Source organism: Staurois parvus, unplaced genomic scaffold, assembly GCF_062004578.1.
Source record: "Staurois parvus isolate SC_StPar_1 unplaced genomic scaffold, SC_StPar_1.0 ptg000249l, whole genome shotgun sequence".
In the NCBI taxonomy this organism is placed as follows: Eukaryota; Metazoa; Chordata; class Amphibia; order Anura; family Ranidae; genus Staurois; species Staurois parvus.
In genome coordinates this window covers 11,381,963-11,400,752 of record NW_028318045.1, presented here as the reverse complement: position 1 = coordinate 11,400,752, position 18,790 = coordinate 11,381,963, and the positions used below count along the sequence as shown (strand labels likewise).

The 18,790-nt window shown below is 44.2% G+C and overlaps 1 protein-coding gene across 2 annotated transcripts in view; it reads left to right on the top strand.

Annotated features, from left to right (window-relative positions):
• Nucleotides 1–6,667, top strand: part of NUP50 (nucleoporin 50) — a 42,234-nt gene extending 35,567 nt beyond the window's left edge. For both annotated transcript variants that reach the window (XM_089680775.1, XM_089680774.1), the window contains exons 7-8: nt 557–675; nt 1,811–6,667. In XM_089680775.1, coding sequence (XP_089536901.1) covers nt 557–675; nt 1,811–2,013 — 322 coding nt within the window. In that variant the 3' untranslated portion in view covers nt 2,014–6,667. The remainder of the gene's footprint in view (nt 1–556; nt 676–1,810) is intronic.
• The last annotated feature ends 12,123 nt before the right edge of the window (nt 6,668–18,790 follow it).

Genomic DNA, 18,790 nt, shown 5'->3' with positions numbered 1-18,790 from the left:
TGCTAACAAGGGTTTCTCCACAAAGTATTAAGTCATGTTTTGCTTGGAGATCAATTTATAATTTTTTTTTTTTTTACTCCCTGAAGTGCAACTCCATTTATAACATTTGCATCGTGTGATTTTTCTGGATTTTTGGTTGATATTCTGCCTGTATATCATTTAAAATACACCGATGATAAAAATTATAAATTTGCAGGTGAACAAATATTTTTCCCAATGTATGTTAGCTCAGCCTTTGTAGCCCTTATAATTGTTGCTACTGCTTGAGGCATTTAGCAAATGGGCTAATTGGAAATGAGATGCATAAAGATATCCAGTACAGACAGAAGCTACATATCTGTACAATGTTTGCTGTATTGTCCTGTGGTTAGTGCTGAGTTTTCCATGGTAATGTGTACCGCAGTGCTGGAGGCAGATCATGCTATATTTTGTTATATTGCATCATTGTACATTAACCATCACTCTGCAAAGGACTTTGTTTTATGATAATGTAACTGCTTGCCAAAAAGAGGGATCGGTCTTCCAGAAGTTGTATTTTTTTTTTTTTTTTTGTCAGGTGCAAGCTCTTCTATAAGAGAGACAACGAATTTAAAGAAAAGGGTGTTGGCACACTTCACCTAAAACCAGTAAAAGACCAGAAAACCCAGCTGCTGATTCGTGCTGATACAAACCTTGGTGGGTAACCTCAAGCTTCATTTTTTTTCATCGTCATGTCACAGTGGGATATCCTGTGCATCACCAAATCATTAGACACTTTGTCTATCTAAGCCTTAAAGTGATATTAAGAGCAATAAAAACAAACATGCCATACTTACCTGCTCTGTGCAGTGGTTTTGCACAGAGCAGCCCTGATTCTCCTCTTGGGTCCTCCTGGGCCCTCCCCCCTGCCTAGTGCCCCCAGAGCAAGCAGCTTGCTATGGGGGCATCCAAGCAGGCTGGCTCCCAAGCTGCTGCTCTGTGTGTCTATTCACACACAGAGCCACAGCTCCGCCCCACCCCCTCTCTCTCCTCATTGGCTTACTGCCTGTGATTGACAGCAGCGGGAGCCAGTGGCTCAGCCAATGAGGTGGGAGAGTTCCCTGGATTGCAATAGGGCTCAGGTAAGTATTGGGGGGTGCACTGCTGCACACACTATAAATGCACACAATACATAGAATGCATGAAGGTAATAAACCTTGAGCCTTTGCAACCACATTTACCACCATGGGGATTCACTGACCAGGTGGGCAGGCATGCAAGCCGTGCTCTAGGCTGTTTGCAACCAATGACTGGTTAAATCGGGAACCTGTCCACAGAATGCAGCAGAACTAAAGATGGGCAAAAAACACAGCCACAAGCCAGTGGCGTCCAGTCACAGAAACTGGAAAGAAGAAATTGACCATTAAGGGACCTGCTTAAGGGGGAGCAGGGTAAAACCAGACTAGGACATACCTTACTAATAACATTTTATTTCTTCTGGCTGGAGGTCAGGTTTAAGGGAAAAGTAACAGGTTCTAGTAAACTCCCCAACGTCTGATGGTAACCTTTCCCATGCCTCTCTATCAGAGGTTGCAGCCCAAACCATCACTGGAGTGCATGTAGATAAATGGCTGTTTGTATCAGTGTTGCTGATCTCCTGCAAAGCAGGAAGAAAAGGATTTTATTGGGGAAAAATGACAGATGTTTAAAATAAAGTTCTATTGCAATTTTAAATATTCATTTAGGCTTTACACTACTTTAAGCCTTTCTGGGGGTGTTGGAGACCTAAAAAATAGTATGTTCTCATGTCAGGAATATTCTGAATGAATAACCCTCTTCTTATTTACCTTAGGCAACATCCTACTGAACATTTTGGTGCAGCCTTCTATGCCGTGCTCTAGAACAGGAAAAAACAATGTGATGATAGTTTGTGTTCCTAACCCTCCTATCGATGAGAAGAACCCTACCATCCCTGTCACTATGCTGATCAGAGTGAAAACCACAGAGGATGCTGATGAGCTGCACAAACTTCTCCTGGAGAAGAAGGGAGCCTAAATATCTAGGCCTTCACAGAATTACCTTCCTTGCCAATCTGCTGCTCAATATCGAACTCAAAAGGTCACCATGTATTATCGTTTCTGTTGACCCTCATAACTTCATAAGAGTGTTTTTCATAAGTTTTTGTTAAGAATGGAGTCAATTGGTAATAAAAGCTTTAAAGAAAGTTTAGTATGTAGAATGGAAGGTGAAGATTCCTGACACAGATACGATTGATCTTATTGTCAGTCAAAGCCTTAGCTGGTCTTCATTCAAGATCCTTCAGTGTTTACAGTGTGATGATCGGGGCCTTAATTCGCATTCCTTTTCTTTTAGCTCCAGATTTCCTAATTTTTGCTCGGTTACCAGCCACCATCATAGGATTAGCAGAGTCTTTAAGCTGTCTGTACTTTGTTGGAAAAGTATCATCTTTATACCTCTGCAGCACTGCTTTTTCTGTACTGATGTCTAATCTGTCCCTTGTAACAGATCATCCACAGACTGATCCAGTCAGGATGTGGGCCTTTAAAACATGGCAGCTGAAGTCAATAAAGCAGAAGCTTCTTTAGTATGAAGGGTCATTCCATCAAGCATTTATATTTTTTATATATTTTTAAGAAAAACATTAAAAATAAAATATAAATGCTTGATGACATGCTGGCCTTTCATAGGGTTTCACTGGTGATGTTTCCTTGTTGGTAATTTCATCTCTGTTGCTGTTTGGAACCTCAATCAGCATTTGCAGCAAGTAATATAACCTCTGTACAGAGGAGAACATTACCATACCTGCTTAACTCCCCTCTTCCCAATAGTCTGATAAAAATTTTATTTTTGGGGTATAATTGATCCCTCCTACGTGCCTCACACTATTCAAAAGAAGTTGAGCTCTGTCATTGTGGTTGGAAAAGCGGGGTTGTTTGACATTTGCACAGCAGAACCTTAGAAGCAAATTTGTGTGGTGAACTGCAGGAGGAAAGTACAAGAAGATGTCTTACGATACCAGCTTTACAGCAGTTATAATAGCTCTGAACTGAACAAACGTGTATTTTTTTCTTTTACCTGCCAGAGGGTTTGTAATCCTGTTTCTGATTTGTGATTTACACACATCAGAGATCTTGCATAACCTAGATAAAGACCCCTCTCAACTTTCAGCCAGCTAATTGGACAACAGATCATAGCAATAGTTGTAAATATAGATCATAACAGCTGTAAAATGGAACCAGAAAATAGGGAATCATGGCTGTGCAGAGATGTGTGCCAAGGCATATACACCCATCTTTGTTGCTTCCAACACCTTCATCAGAGCCCTTGCTGTACAGAAACTGGGTTTCTGGGTATGGGGGAGAATGTGACTACCCTTCCCCCTTCATCCCTTCCCTTATGGGCTTGGGCCTGAGTGACCAATCACCAGGTCAAACCCTATTACACAGGAGTGCCAGTAAGACACTGGTAAGCGCGGACACTGGTGCTTACTCGGGGTAAATTTCTGCCACAACGGGAAAGTGAGTATACGTTGTGGTGGAGGGAGGTGGGGTTTGTTCCAGACTCCCAAGTTTTAATGGCATGGATACTTGAGTGTAATATGAACATGTTACACTATTAGGCCTAACAGAGTATAAACATTGACTTTTGAGCTGTTCCACCAACTCCCCTTTTTACATTTTTGTTTTTAGTAATGGCTAAGGAATATTTCAGTTTTTGTGCTGTTAACAGACAGGATATACAGATTCTGCTGCACGCAAGGGCTAACCTACTCCAGACTGTTATCCTGGTTGTCATGGGATGAAGAGGAAGTGAGCCCAGCACAAGATGGGTCTGCGGTTATCTGAGACGGAATTCCCCTGAAGAATTACATTTGCTTCTACCTTTTTGACATGAATGTCACTGTGATATCACCTTTTTGCTTTGTATTTGGACTGCTGGGCAGATGGGCCTGTCTGGTGTTACTGTTCAAATTGGGATTCCAAAATCTGCCCACAGTTGCTTTTAGTCACTGCTTTAGTTGAAGAATTTCATGGGTGACAGGCTCTCAAAGTGACAGGTTGTCATGTTTTATAATAATAAAAAGAAAAAAAATTCTCTAAACCCCTTTCCCTTCTTACCATCCAGTAACATCCTTCATTCACAGCGGAGATACAGTTTGCAATAGGTCATGCTAGTGCACTTCCTGAGATCTTTTACAATAAATTCTTAGTGGGAGGTTTTGCCTTTACCACACCCAGCCCGATTATGCAATTAACTTCCTAGGTATTCCCTTAGATTGGCGCCTCTTGAAAACCTTGTGCTGCTAGAGGTTTGGGATGCCATATAAACAGGCTGTCTGTAATATAGCACCAAGCTCTATGCATATTTCTTGGCCAGTAAAAGGAGAGCATGCCATGGTGGCAAGAAAATATATTTTTTTTTCATTTCCTTTAAAGCGAACCTGTCATGAAGAGCTCCAATTTAAAGGCAGCCTGTAAAAGGAGTTGTATTCTTACCTTTCCAGGATCCCGTGTTTTAAAAGTCATCCATATTGCAAATCTTTAAGCCTGCTGCAGGTATCTGACACTGACACCATCTGTAATGTCTTTTAAAGGATAAGTTCACCTTTCATTACATGTTACACCGATATTCATTGTTATTGCAATGGTTTACAGGCTCCTGCAAAAAAAAAAGTGAATTTATTATCTTCTAGCAAAGGGTGAACTTACCCTTTAGCCCTGGTTCACATATGTACGTTCCTGCGGTCCATGTTTTGCGAGGACTCGAGAGCCCATTCATTTTAATGGACTCCCATGCCCTGGTACACGCAGGGAAGAAGTCCCTGCACTTCTTCTGAAACCGCAGCCCGCACGGGAGCCTCGGTTCCCAGCCTGGTTGCGATTTCCATTGCGGGCGGCGTGCCATTAGAATTAATGGCACCTGCTCGTGGATCCACATTCTTCTGTGCAGGTTGTGTGGTTGCACGGATCCGGAGCAGCACCACCTGCACATATGTGAACCTAGCCTTAATGTAGAAGATGGAAGGAGGAACAATAGCCTGCTTTAGGGGAGCACGTATCCAACACACCTGTGTCAGACAATCATCAGGGACTGGAGATCATCGATAAATCTGGGCTTTAATACCTGGAAAGGTAATTATACAGTACGTCTACTTCTTTTACAGACTGTTTACTTCAGCACTCTTTGTGACAGGTTCACTTTAAACTACAAACTAGCATGCAAAATTAGTTGTATTGTTTCAGTGGATCAAGTTTTCAGCCAGCTGCTATAGAATGAATTCCCATCAAGTGAACTAAAGCTGCTTTTCCTTTGTGAATATTTTTAAGTGGCGCTTGAGCTGAAATTTTTATTTGGCTAGAGTGGTGCAGGGTCAGAATCTTTCACATTTGTGTTCTGTACCTTTTTGGGGAGATAAACCCCATAAGGAGAAATCTCACTTGACAGTTGTCACTCAGAACAGAGAACACAGAAAAGGAGGGGAAATCTCAGAAAAGGAACAGGTTTGCTAGTAACTGCCAAAATGTGAGATTTCCTGCACTTGCTTTGCCAGGACAGAGAGTAAAGAATAATCTCCCCAATGGGGATGCAAACAATAAAAAGCTGACCGATTCTAGCCCTTCCTTTTAAAGCTCGACGTCAGGCAAACGGCTAAATAAACAGAAGAAATTCATATATAAGAACTGGTTTATTTAAGTTTCTGCCCACCCAGTCCAAAGATTTACACAACTCTGCCACACAGTTTTGTCTGGCTGGCAGGGCAGAAGACCTGATTTTAATCTGCTACAGTTAAGCAACACTTGTCCCTCCCACAGCCTGTGTCTGGACTTGAACATAGAAGCAACACACTGATCAGCTCATCTGGCACTCTGCTCTCTCCTCCTATTTGCATGCTTCTTGTTAGCATATGACTGAGTACTTAAGCATGACTGATTGGCTCACTGTGCTGCTTCTACCTCTCTCAATCTCAGTTCTGTACTGGGGCTACAAGACTCTTATACCAAGTAGCATTTGGGTACTTGCACTGCTTAGATTTATAAAATACATGTAATAATGTATTAAAGCCACATCTACTCCCCACCTTTCCAGCAGTCTTTGGCCAGTGTGGGGTGATGTAACTTCTGCGCATGTGTCTAAGCACACTGGCACCGGTTCAAAAATGTTCATTGTACAGAGGACTACAACTTGGCAGGTAGGTTTATTTTATTGCAGAAGAGACTTTACGAATATGTTCTACAGTAAATAGTCTACCTGCCCCCAAGATTTTTAAATCTGACTTTAGTTCAGCTTTAATGATTACATAGCTATATTCATTTTTTATTTTATATCTGCCTAGCATCCATATTTAATTTGATAGAGGTTCTAGCCTTTCCTCAATCTTAATCTAAACAGTTTTGCTGGATTTCTGCTTCATTTCCTATCTGCTGTACCCCAGAGGCACTTGTGAAGAATTGCTCACTTTTGTATTCTGAATGGTCAGACTTTAAAATTGTCTTACAATGTTATTTCTGCACTTTACAATAATCCTGTGAATCATGCTGTAGAATAATCTATTCCTGTAATGATTTGCAAAGACTGTTTCTTTCTCTTATGATCACTGTACATTTGACTGGTTGGTTTGTGTGGATACTTGACAAAATTGTCTCTGAGAGCGTTGAAAAGGAATAAAGTAAAGTATGTTACTTTTGAAGAGCGGTTTCCTGTCTTTCTTTGTAAATGGTGACTAGATTACTGATGCTCTTCACTGCTGCATATTATGGCTAAATCAGTAGAAGAATGATTCTCGTTTTCCAAATAGTTATTTCTTTGTGATAAACTCCAGGATACAGGGTATCTTCATCTCCATTACCATAGGGAGATGCTGCCCCCTTCAGACGACTGGAGATTTGCCTAAAAGTGAGGCGATTTTCTTCTTTTTTTTTTTTTTAGTTAATGTTTTAATGATTGTGATCTCTGTGCAGTTAGCTAGATTCTCAACCATTTCAGAGACTAGCTTTTTTCCATACCCGTTTTTCATATGACTTTTCTATGCTCATGGGGAATGGTACCCGGTCCCTGTGGACACACAGGGACTGCCTGTAATATTACCGGTAGGCAATGGAGTTTGCACTATATTGCCTTACTGACCAGTAGGGCGTAATACAGGCCTTGAAGTTGAATCCCGAAGGCCCCTGTGGGATTGCCTGTGGTGATGGGTGAAGGACCTTTAGGGGTCCTGCAGCATGGAATTGAGTGCCCTGGGGTAGTCCCTTCTAGTGCCCTCAGCCTATCTCTGGTGCCCTCTCCTTCAGTTAGCTCAAGCAAGAGGTTTTTTTTTTTCCAACCTCCCAGAGGGAAAAAAATAATTTTCCTTGGGGGTAGAGTGGCACTGGTAGATTTATCGTTTATCTCAGACCCAAAAGGCCTTTGTGAGTTTTCTCGTTAGGGTTGTCCAGACTAGTTTGGGTAGTGGCCTCAGGAAGTAGTAACCTCAAACGTTTACAGAATTTAGATCATGGCATCCACAACATCCTTTCTTGTACATCATCACTTTTAAAAGATGTTTGTAGCTTGGGCACACCCTAGCAAGGTGTTCGTTCCACCAAATAGGTTTGCTCAGGAATACCCCATGGAAAATAAGTTCCTTAAGAAATGGAGTATGCTTTTTAGTTGATCTGGCAGTTTATCTCCGTTAGACCCTCACATGTTCAGTGGAATGTCCCAGTATTTAAAGTCTTTGAACAAATGCTGTGAGACCTTATTTAAAGCCTCATTTGGTGGGGGCAGTGTTACAGATGGCATTTGGGGCAGTAGGCTTGTGACAAAGCCTTAAATTAAGGGCCTGCTGCATGACTGGAGAGTGGGATCCTACTATGCAGAAATGTGCTCTTGGCTTCCTAGTGGATGCCTTGAAGGACTACAGCAACATTCTTGTCTAGGGGTCTTGTCTGTACACATGGTGCAATATTTTATGGCGTAAGTGTTGTTCCCCTTGAAAAGTTAAACTTTCCACATGCTTCTTGCAGGCTAACTCAGGTGACCACTTGTTTGGCTCAGTGTTTGGTTGATTTACATCCAGAAGGTGACTATGGATAAGAGTACTCGATTGCTTATAAAAAAAAAAAAAAATTGGCTAAAGTCCAGTACACCTGGGGCAAAAATTGGCTGGTTCAGTGGGAACTGGCTGACGTTCAGTCCATGTGTACTGTTTTCAAAGACCGGCTTCTGTCAGAGACATGCTGGAAAAAACAGCATTCTATCAGCACTCTGGGGGTGGGGGTCCCCCTGTCAGAGTACAATGTCTCAGCAGGGAAAATTGCTGCTTAAACATTGCTTTTTGATGGAGCAATCTTTCAGAGTATGGATACCCCTTTATTGTGAAGAGAACTTCTCCAAAACCTATCGGGTGGGACAATGCTGGCAGACCTTTGTGGAAGGTCCTATCATGGATCTCAAGTGAATACACGTTTCTATGGGTGCAGTCATTTCAGATGGCATCGTTGCTACTTTTGGTTTGTGACCCTTTCATTTGTCCACCGATCCCAGTGTTACCATGGTCCTAGGTACCTGGATGACTTCTGTCCAGGAAAATGTCTTGCTCTGAGGTAGACTTGCTCAAGATGCTAACATATCCCTTGATTTGCCTCCTGAATGAAGGTTCTTGGAAAGGTGGTAGCCTCCTTTTTGAGGCAGTGCCCTTTGTCCAGTTTCATTGTAGGTTCCTCCAGAGACTGTTGAAAAGACATTCTGCTGAACAGGTGGATCTCTTTACAGATGCAGGAGATGGGAAACTTATTTTTCTCTCTATCCTGGAGGAATTTGATGACAGATGCAAGCCTGGTGCACTGGGGTGGAGTTCTGGACAGTCTTAGTTGAGGAAACGTGGCCAGGAGATGCCTTTGCTTATTAACATACTGAAATTGAGGGAAATTTGTCTTGCCTCGCTACATTGGTCAGTGCAGCTACAGGGCCTTCCTGTAAGGGTTCAGTTGGACAATGCAACAGTGGTTGCATACCTAGATCTTCAAGGAGACACCAGGAGGAAGTGAACCTTATTCTGTCTTGGACAGAACTTCATGTTCCTGTGCTTTCTGCCATCCATATTCCAGGTGTGATAAATTGTTAGATGGAATTTCTCAGCTGTCCAAAAGCTGTCTCCAGAAGAGCGGGATCTTTACCCAGAGGTGTTTGAGGAGCTCTGCTGCTGGGGAACCCTGGATGTCGATCTTCTAGCATCCAAGTTCAATGCAAAACTGTACAGGTCTGTCTCCTAGGATCGGGGATCCTTGAATGTGCATGGTTTGGTGACACTGTGGGACCAATTCTCCTTATTTTGCAATTTCACGGGTGCATGCAATTTTTAACAGCTGGTTTGTTATATATTACTCTGCAGCTTCATCTTTTACCAAAAGACTGGGTATTATATTGTGTTTGAACTAAAACTCATTCTATTATATTATTTCTGAAAGTTTGCGTTTTGACAAACAGCTTTACAAATTTGATATAAAAAAAATGCAACTATTATCTTTTATTCTACAGGGTCTTTGCTTTCAGAAAATATGTAATGTTCTGGGGGTTTAATTAATTTTATGGCCAAAAATAAATTGCTCCAGTGCTGAAATAATTAAAGATGTGGTTTGCTCAGTTTGGTGTGGGGGGAGTCAAGGGTTCTGCACAAAACCCTGACCTCAGTCCTTACCAAACACCTTGTGAGATGAATTGCAAGCCAGGTCTTCTTAACCACATCCAGCACCTGACCTCACAAATGGGCACAAGTGCCTATAGACGGACTCCAAAAGCTTGTGGGAATCCTTTGCAGAAAAGTGGAGGCTGTTACAGCTCCAGAGGGACCATGGTTTTGGGATGTCCAAAAAACTCATTAGCTCCAATGGTCAGGTGTCTACAAATGTTTGGCCATACAGGGTTTATGGCTTGCCTGTTACCATGGTGCTACTGGCAGATTAGCTTGTGGAAGAGTTGGAAGTGACAGGCCCTGTTGCTGTACAATATTATAGTAAAAAACACTTTCACCACCTAACCAAACTACAATTAGACATGTGCAATTTGTTTTATTACGGATCGAAATTTGGACAAAATTTTCAATATTTATAAGCGGCTGAATCACAGTAGTAACTAATTCAAATCAATTTTACTTAATAGAATAAAGCTGTCTTCTGAAATTTGAATTGATTTGAAAATACAGTAAATATATGAAACAAAACCTCAAAACAAATCATTCGCACATGACAATTATGGCAAAACAAAATTAACGGGTGCATCTGAAATGAAACAAATGTTTCCATTTTGCACATCTCTAGTTACAATGGTCATATACCAGAAAAAAAAAAAGGATGTGGCTTATTGAGAAATAGTGGAGCTTCAGGGGGTACCTGTAATTAAAGGAACACAACAGCAGCAACAATATTATGTCAGCCTGTGTCTGGTTAGAACCCTGTGTTAATCTACTGAGCCTTGATGCTCTATAGTAGTAGAAGTTTTTGGATTAGTCCCTACAGCTAGCTCCACTGCTCAAAAAAATTAAAAGAACACATTAGATCGCAATGGGGAAAAAAAAAAATATCATGCTGGATATCTATACTTGTGCGCTCCCCACAAACTCACTAACACCCCCTTCCCTCTCTCTGACCACAACCTGATCACCTTCTCTATCTCCTCGTCCTCCAACGCCTACCCCTCCAAATGTCACACTACTACCATCCGTAACCTCCGCAACCTTAACCCTGCCCCCCTCCACTCTGCAGCTGATCAACTCCACGACCGCATCCTCCCCCTGTCCTGCCCCGACTTGGCTATGACTGCCTACAACAACGTGCTGTCAGCAGCCCTTGACTCACTAGCGCCTTTAACCACACGCAACATCAGACTCCGACCGCTCCAGCCCTGGCAGACTGATCACACCAAAACCCTCAAACGACGCAGTCGTGCCCTGGAGCGACTATGGCGCAAAACAAAATCCCAACAAGCTTTCACCTGCTACAAATCTGCCTTCCGCACCTACACCTCCTCCCTCCACGCAGCCAAACAAGCCTACTTCCTGACCCTCATCAAGGCCCTCTCCTCCAATCCTCGCCGACTGTTCTCCACCTTCAACTCTCTACTCTCTCCACCCCCACCTCCACCCAGCACCTCACTCACCGCCCTTGAGATTGCCAATCACTTCAAAAACTAGATTGACACAATTCGCAAAGACATTGCCGCAACTCACACGCCCTCTCAACCCGTCCCCTCTCACACAGCTACCCCCTCATCCCCCCTCCCCCTCGACATTACCCGCAGGGACTTCGTCACTGCTCAAACTCCCTCCAACCCCCGTTCCCCCTCACTCAGCTACCCCCTCATCACCCCTCTCCCACGGCGGCCCCACCACTGCTCTGACCTCCACTCCCACTCCACCCTACATTCCTCATACTGAAGCTCCCCCAACACTCCACACCTTTGACCTTACTACCATCGAGGAAGTCTCCAAGATCCTCTCTGATGCCCGCCTCACCACCTGCCCCCTCGACCCTATCCCCTCACAATTCCTACGACCTCCCTCCCCCTCCATCCTACGCTCCCTCACCCACATCTTTAATCTCTCCCTCTCCTCCGGCACTTTCCCCTCCCCACTGAAGCATGCACACATCACCCCCATACTTAAAAAGCCCTCCCTGGACCCCAATGACCCGAACAACCTCAGACCCATCTCCCTGCTCCCACTTACATCTAAACTCCTCGAGCGCCTCGTCTACACCCGCCTATGCTCTCACCTCAACAACAACAACCTCCTCGATCCCCTACAGTCTGGCTTCCGCCCCCTACACTCCACCGAAACCACCTTACTCAAACTCTCCAACGACCTTCTAACCGCCAAAGCTAATGGCCACTATTCAGTGCTCCTACTCCTTGACCTCTCTGCGGCCTTCGACACAATGACCACCCCCTCCTCCTCAAAATACTACACTCCCTCGGCCTCAGAGATTCTGCTCTTTCCTGGCTCTCATCCTACCTGTCACAACGCTCTTTCAGCGTTACCTATAATGCTACCACCTCCCCCTCACTCCCCCTCTCTGTTGGGGTCCCTCAAGGCTCTGTCCTTGGGCCCCTTCTCTTCTCCATCTACACCTCCTCCCTTGGCCAACTCATACACTCTCACGGCTTCAACTACCACCTCTATGCCGACGACACACAAATCTATCTCTCAACCCCCCACCTCACCCCCTCGGTCTCTGCCCAAATCACACACCTACTGAGCGACATAGATTGGATGTCGCTCCACTTCCTTAAACTGAATCTCTCCAAAACCGAGCTCCTTGTCTTCCCCCCAGCCCGAACCCCACCCCCCATTGACTTCTACATCACATCCAATAATGCCAATATCAAACCCGCTCTGCAGGCCAGAGTACTTGGTGTCATTCTGGACTCCAACCTATCCTTCCAGCCCCAAGTCCAATCTTTAACAAACTCGTGCAGACTCCACCTCCGCAACATCGCCAAAATCCGCACGTTCCTAACCCCAGAAACCACTAAACAGCTCATCCGCTCCCTCATCATATCACGACTTGACCACTGCAACTCCCTCCTCACTGGCCTGCCTCACCGCTGGCTATCCCCGCTTCAGTCGATCCTGAATACGGCTGCCAGACTCATTCACCTTTCCAACCGCTCCGTTTCCGCCACCCCCCTCTGCCAATTCCTCCACTGGCTTCCGATTGCGCAACGGATCAAATTTAAAATCCTAACACTGACGTACAAAGCTGTCCACCATACTGCCCCGAACTACATCACTGACCTAATATCCAAGTACCGCCCAGCACGCATACTCCGCTCCTCACAAGACCTCCTTCTCTCTAGTTCCCTTGTCTCCTCCTCCCATGCCCGCCTCCAGGACTTCTCCAGGGTGTCACCCATCCTCTGGAACTCCCTTCCCCAACCCATCAGATTATCACCTACTCTCCTCTCCTTTAGGCGCACCCTGAAAACCCATCTCTTCAGGGAAGCCTACCTCATCCCCTGCTAACTTGCTGACCTCCTCCACTCTTCCTACCACTCCATCCCCCACAGCTATCTCCTCCTGTACCACTATCCCATCCCTTCTAGATTGTAAGCTCGAAAGAGCAGGGCCCTCGATCCCCTCATGTTTTGCATTGTATTGGTATTGTTCTGTCACATGTTCTGTCCCCCTTTGTAATGTACAGCGCTGAGTGAACTATTGGTGCTTTATAAATACTGTATAATAATAATAATAATAATATGGACTAGGTAATGTGTTAGGAATGTAAGGATACCCCAGCGTTTGATGGAAATGAAAATTATCAACATCCAGAGGACAGAAGCCAAAGCCACCCTGAAAATCAAAGTGAAAAAAAATGATGCAGCAGGATCGTCCAATTTGCTGAAATTTGATTGCAGCAACTCTGCATGGTACTCAGTAGTTTGTATGGCCCCCACGTCCTTGTATGTATGTCAATGTCAGGGCATGCTCCTAATGAGACGACGGATGGTGCCCTGGGGTATTTCCTCCCAGATCTGGACCAGGGCATCACTAAGCTCCTGGACAGTCTGCGATGCAACCTGACAGCATTGGATGGACTGAAACAGGATATTTTAGGAGGCGTTCTATTGGATTTAGGTCAGGTGAGTGTGGGGGTCTCAATGATATCAATTTCCTCATCTTCCAGGAACTGCCTGTATACTCTCGCCCCATGAGGCTGGGCAGTGTCGTGTACCAGGAGCAACCCAGGACCCACTGCATCAGCGTAGGGTCCAACAATGGGTCTAAGGATTGCATCCCAATACGTAATCGCAGTCAGAATGCCTTTGTGTAGCCTATAGAGGTCTGTGTGTCCCTCCATGGATATGCCTCCCCAGACCATCACTGACCCACCACCAAAATGGTCATGCTGAACAATGTTACTGGCAGCATAATGTTCTCCATGGCTTCTCCAGACCCTTTCACGTCTGTCACGTGCTCAGGGTGAAGCTGCTCTCATCTGTGAAAAGCACAGGGCTCCAGTGGCGAACCTGACAATTCTGGTGTTCAATGGCAAATGCCAGTCGAGCTGTATGGTGCCAAACAGTGAGCAGAGGGCCCACTAGAGAACGTCGGGCCCTCAGGCTGTCCTCATGAAGTCCGTTTCTGATTTTTTTGGTCACAGACATTCATACCAGTGGCCTACTAGAGTTCATTTGTAGGGCTCATCCTGTTCCTCCTTGCACAAAGGAGCAGATATAACTGCCTGGCTCCTAGAATATCTTCCATGCTCTTGAGACTGTGCTGGGAAACAGAAAACCTGGCAATGGCACATAGTGTTGTGCCATCCTGCAGGAGTTAGAGTGCCTGTGCAACCTCTGTAGGGTCCAGGTATCACCTCATGCTACCAGTAGTGACACTGACCCTAGCCAAATGCAAAACTAGTGAAAATCAAAAAAGAGAAGTAGGGAAAAAAAATGTCAGTGGCCTCCACCTGTAAAACCATTCCTGTTTTGGGAGTCATCTCACTGTTTCCCATCTAGTGCACCTGTTAATTTCATTAACACCAAAGCAGCTGAAACTGATTAACAACTCCTTCTACGACTTAACTGATCAAGATCCCAGGAGTCTAATTGACTTGATGCTATACCCTTCTCAAAAAAAGTAAAGTAATACTTTTTAATCAGTGTATATTCCAGAAGGACTGTGCCCAAACCCTGGTGGGAGGACCAGGGAAGGACTATATTTAGGCTTCATTAGTGCTGCCTGCACTTTACTGTAGGAGAACATAATTTTCAGCTCTGCCCTTTGGCCTGGTCATACACTGTGGGGTTTTGATAAACCCATGGTGGTTTTGGCTGTTCTGCAAACCATGAGGAATATCATTTTTGGATATTTGGACAATCTGCTCCTCTTGCCTATGGCCTCAGGGCCCATGTGCAACAGATTATGCAAGTCCTGCAGGACTTTAGCTGGGTCCTCAATCGCAAACAGTAGACCCTGGAGCCATCACACTGTCTGGAATATCTGGGCCTCATCCTGGACCCAGCCCAGGAAAAACTTTGGACCCTTTGATCCAAGGAACAGAAGTTGAGTTCCAACAAAGCACTGCTTACTTTTGACACAGTTCTGTATCATAATTTTTATTCATGACTGTTGCAACTTAACATCCTGCCAGTTGGGACAAAAGGTCCTTAGATAGCCTCAGGTCTCTGAATACAAAGATCAGATGAGCCTTGGAATGGTGGATGTCCAGCCCAGTTCTGGAGTTGAAGAAATCCTTTCTCCCCATACTGTGGAAAATACTGATGAGAGATACCAGCCTGGCACGCTGGGGAGGAGTCTCAGTTCATAAGACCTGCCCCAATCCAATAAGAGCATAGTGTGCAAAAATTATCAAGGCAATACCATAAATCAAGCTGCTCTACAAGAAGTGGAGATCATTGGGACTTGAGTAAAACTACATGTTCCAGTTCTATCTGTGATGCACATTCCTGCCAAGAAAAATTGGCAAGCAGACATCTTAAGGCAGTAATGGCTGTATCCCAGAGAGTGGTTCCTCCCCCCAGAAGTGTTTCACTAACTTTGTTTTCAGTGGAGGGTGCCAGACATAGGTCTAATGGTGTCCAGGCTCGACAAACTGGCCAGGATTGTGTCCAGGTCCCGGCTGCCTCAGGCCTTCAGGTATATGCTCTAGTCCAGCTCCAAAATATTTTAATGGGATTGCCCTCCACTGCCTGGATGTTCACTACAGCCTTGATTCATAATCTGATGCCTTGTTCACATTGCCTGAAGTCTTCTGGAAGGGATAGGTGCAGCCTGATCCACAATTATTAGGTAGATGTGACAAATTGCTACTGAGACATACAACCTTAAAGATAGGATTCCTTCCGTTCCTGTGAAGGCCCGATACACCAGATGTGGTTGTTGATTCACTCCAAGAAAAGGAATTTAAAGGCAAGTCAAAACTACTATTATCTTAACTATGTAGAGCAGGACATATTCACAGACCATGAGACATACCTAAGCAACGAACTGAGGGGTGAGCAATAACATAGCAAACAGAACTGCCAACAGACCCGCAAGAAAAGAAGACCTGGATAACAGCTTGTAACACCTTGCAACCAAAGCTTGCATCAATCCAGGCGTGGACATCTGCCTGGTAGGGAATGTGTAAACAGAGGACCAGATGGCAGACTTGCAAATCTGGGAATAGATGCTTGATGCTGAGAAGGCCCAGAAACAATAGCTTTGGTCTAATGGGCTCTGAGAGGAAAAAGGTGAACTTTATCTTCAAGGATGTAGGCTCTGGAGATAAATTGCCTAATCCATAGCAGTGGGAATGTCACACCACTTCCTCAAACTCAATCTCTCCAACCCTGAGCTAATATTATGCATTTACACGATTGTGTCATCTCTGAGCTAACATCACAGACCGAGAAGCAGCTGGTGACCCAGGCTGCTACCTGAATAAAGATGGTGCTGTCCTGGAAAGGAGCTGGAGATATTGTCAGGAGGAATACTATGATCTCAGAGAAGTAATAAATACCTGTTAATGTTACAAATTAATTAGCATGTATGAAAAAACAGTCATTGATTATAAATTCTATGTTACAATACAGCAGTATATGAACTGAAGCTAGAGTTCAGGCACCTCTTTCTTACTTCTGCATCCATCAATGCCTAGCGTATATGCACAAGGTACCCCCACCTATGCATACTGCTTGAGTTGAGTTGTTCTACCAAAAGCACAACATGCCACAAAGCACATGTAACAAAACAATACCCATCTGTACAAGGTGTGAAAGACACAGAACTCAAACAGGCCATCTGCCAACACTTTTACACTCTTGCCGCTGTGCTAGCATGTTTGCTTTGCTTTCGATGTTGATCTAAAAAAGATTAAAGCCTCAGAAACTAATTAAAAATGAAATTGTAAACAAATGGAATTTATAGGCTGGAAGACAGACGAGACACAGTAATGAACTGCTTTTACTTGATAAATTACATATGCCTGAAAGTAATGAATTCCTTTTATGTGCAGACCGTTGATGCTGCAAATTAAACACAAAACAAAGATATGAAATAAACAAAATAGCCAGCAGCATTGACATGAGCACTTGTATGCAATAAAAAAATATTTATAGATAACAAGCGTTTAATTACAGGACCTCTGTGAGGCAGAGTCGTACAGCAGTGCAACTTGTAGTCGTGAAGTCTGGCATACTTTCAGTTCATCTGAAAAGGTTTCTTAAAGAGGACCTGTATTGTGGAAGTGGTTTCCAAACAAAAAAAAAAGGCAAGGAGAGGGCAATGGACTCATCACCATCAGCTATAGGCAGATTATTTTCCCTATTGCTAACTTACCATGCCTTGTTGTGCACTATAACTCTTTGTGGAGGTGGCCATCTTGGTAGAGGCAGGGTTTTGCTTCCTCATGTCAGAGCTGCTCCTAAGATGAGTGGTGATCAGATAAGTGGGGGGAGGAAGCACACAGATCAACAGAATGCAGTGAGATCCTTGTACTGGACGTCCTCAGGTACAGCTTTCCCTTCAACAAGAACAGTGAGCAGCACAGTAGTATCACTCAAAAGCTGTTAAGACTAGCAGTCAGAGGCAGTTATGCCTTGGATAATTCACACTGCAGCTAAGAAAAAAAAACAAAACAAAAAAAACCCCAAATGGAGATCTAGGCAGGATGTTCACTACTACTTACCTTTTTATCTTGAGTTTTGTCTGAGTATTAACTTACAAATAGTTAACCGCTTCCCATCTGCCTTATAGTAGAAGTACTGCTACAGGGCTGCACGGGTGCGCAAAATCACATATATATTCGAGCATCTCCCAACGGGGGGAGTGGGGTTTAGAACTGTTTGTAAACAAAACAGTTCTCTCATCATGGCTTACAGTGAAGCACAAACCCACAGTAAAACACAGTTAACCCTTTGATCACCCAACATGTTAACCCCTTCCTGCCCAGTGCCATTAACACAGTGTCAGTGCTTTTTATTAGCACTGATCACGATATGGGTTTCACTGGGGATGTCAGTGACACCAAGACAGTTCCCCCCATGTCGGAAGGCTCCGTTATAAGTCACTGATCGCCACCATTACTAGTAAAAATAAAGAAATCCCAGTATACAGTGGGGCAAAAAAGTATGTAGTCAGCCACCAATTGTGCAAGTTCTCCCACAAGATGAGAGAGGCCTGTAATTGGCATCATAGGTAGACCTCCACTATGAGAGACAAAATGAGAAAAAAAATCCAGACAATCACAATGGCTGATTTGGAAATAATTTATTTGCAAATTACGGTGGAAAATAAGTATTTGGTCACCTACAAATAAGCAAGATTTCTGGTTGTCACAGACCTGTACCTTCTTCTTTGTCCTGCACTCATTACCTGTATCAATACAACCTGTTTGAGGTTGTGGACAGGTGTTTTTTATACTGATAACAAGTTCAAACAGTCACACTCCAAACTCCACTATGGTGAAGACCAAAGAGCTGTCGAAGGACACCAGAAACAAAAAATTGTAGACCTGCACCAGGCTGGGAAGACTGAATCTGCAATAGGCAAGCAGCTTGGTGTGAACAAATCAACTGTGGGAGCAATAATTAGAAAATGGAAGCCATACAAGACCACTGATACTCTCCCTCCATCTGGGGCTCCACGCAAGATCTCACCCGTGGGGTCAAAATGATCACAAGAACGGTGAGCAAAAATCCCAGGACTACACGGGGGGACCTAGTGAATGACCTGCAGAGAGCTGGGACCAACGTAACAAAGGCTACCATCAGTAACACACTACGCCGCCAGGGACTCAGATACTGCAGTGCCAAACATGTCCCCCTGCTTAAG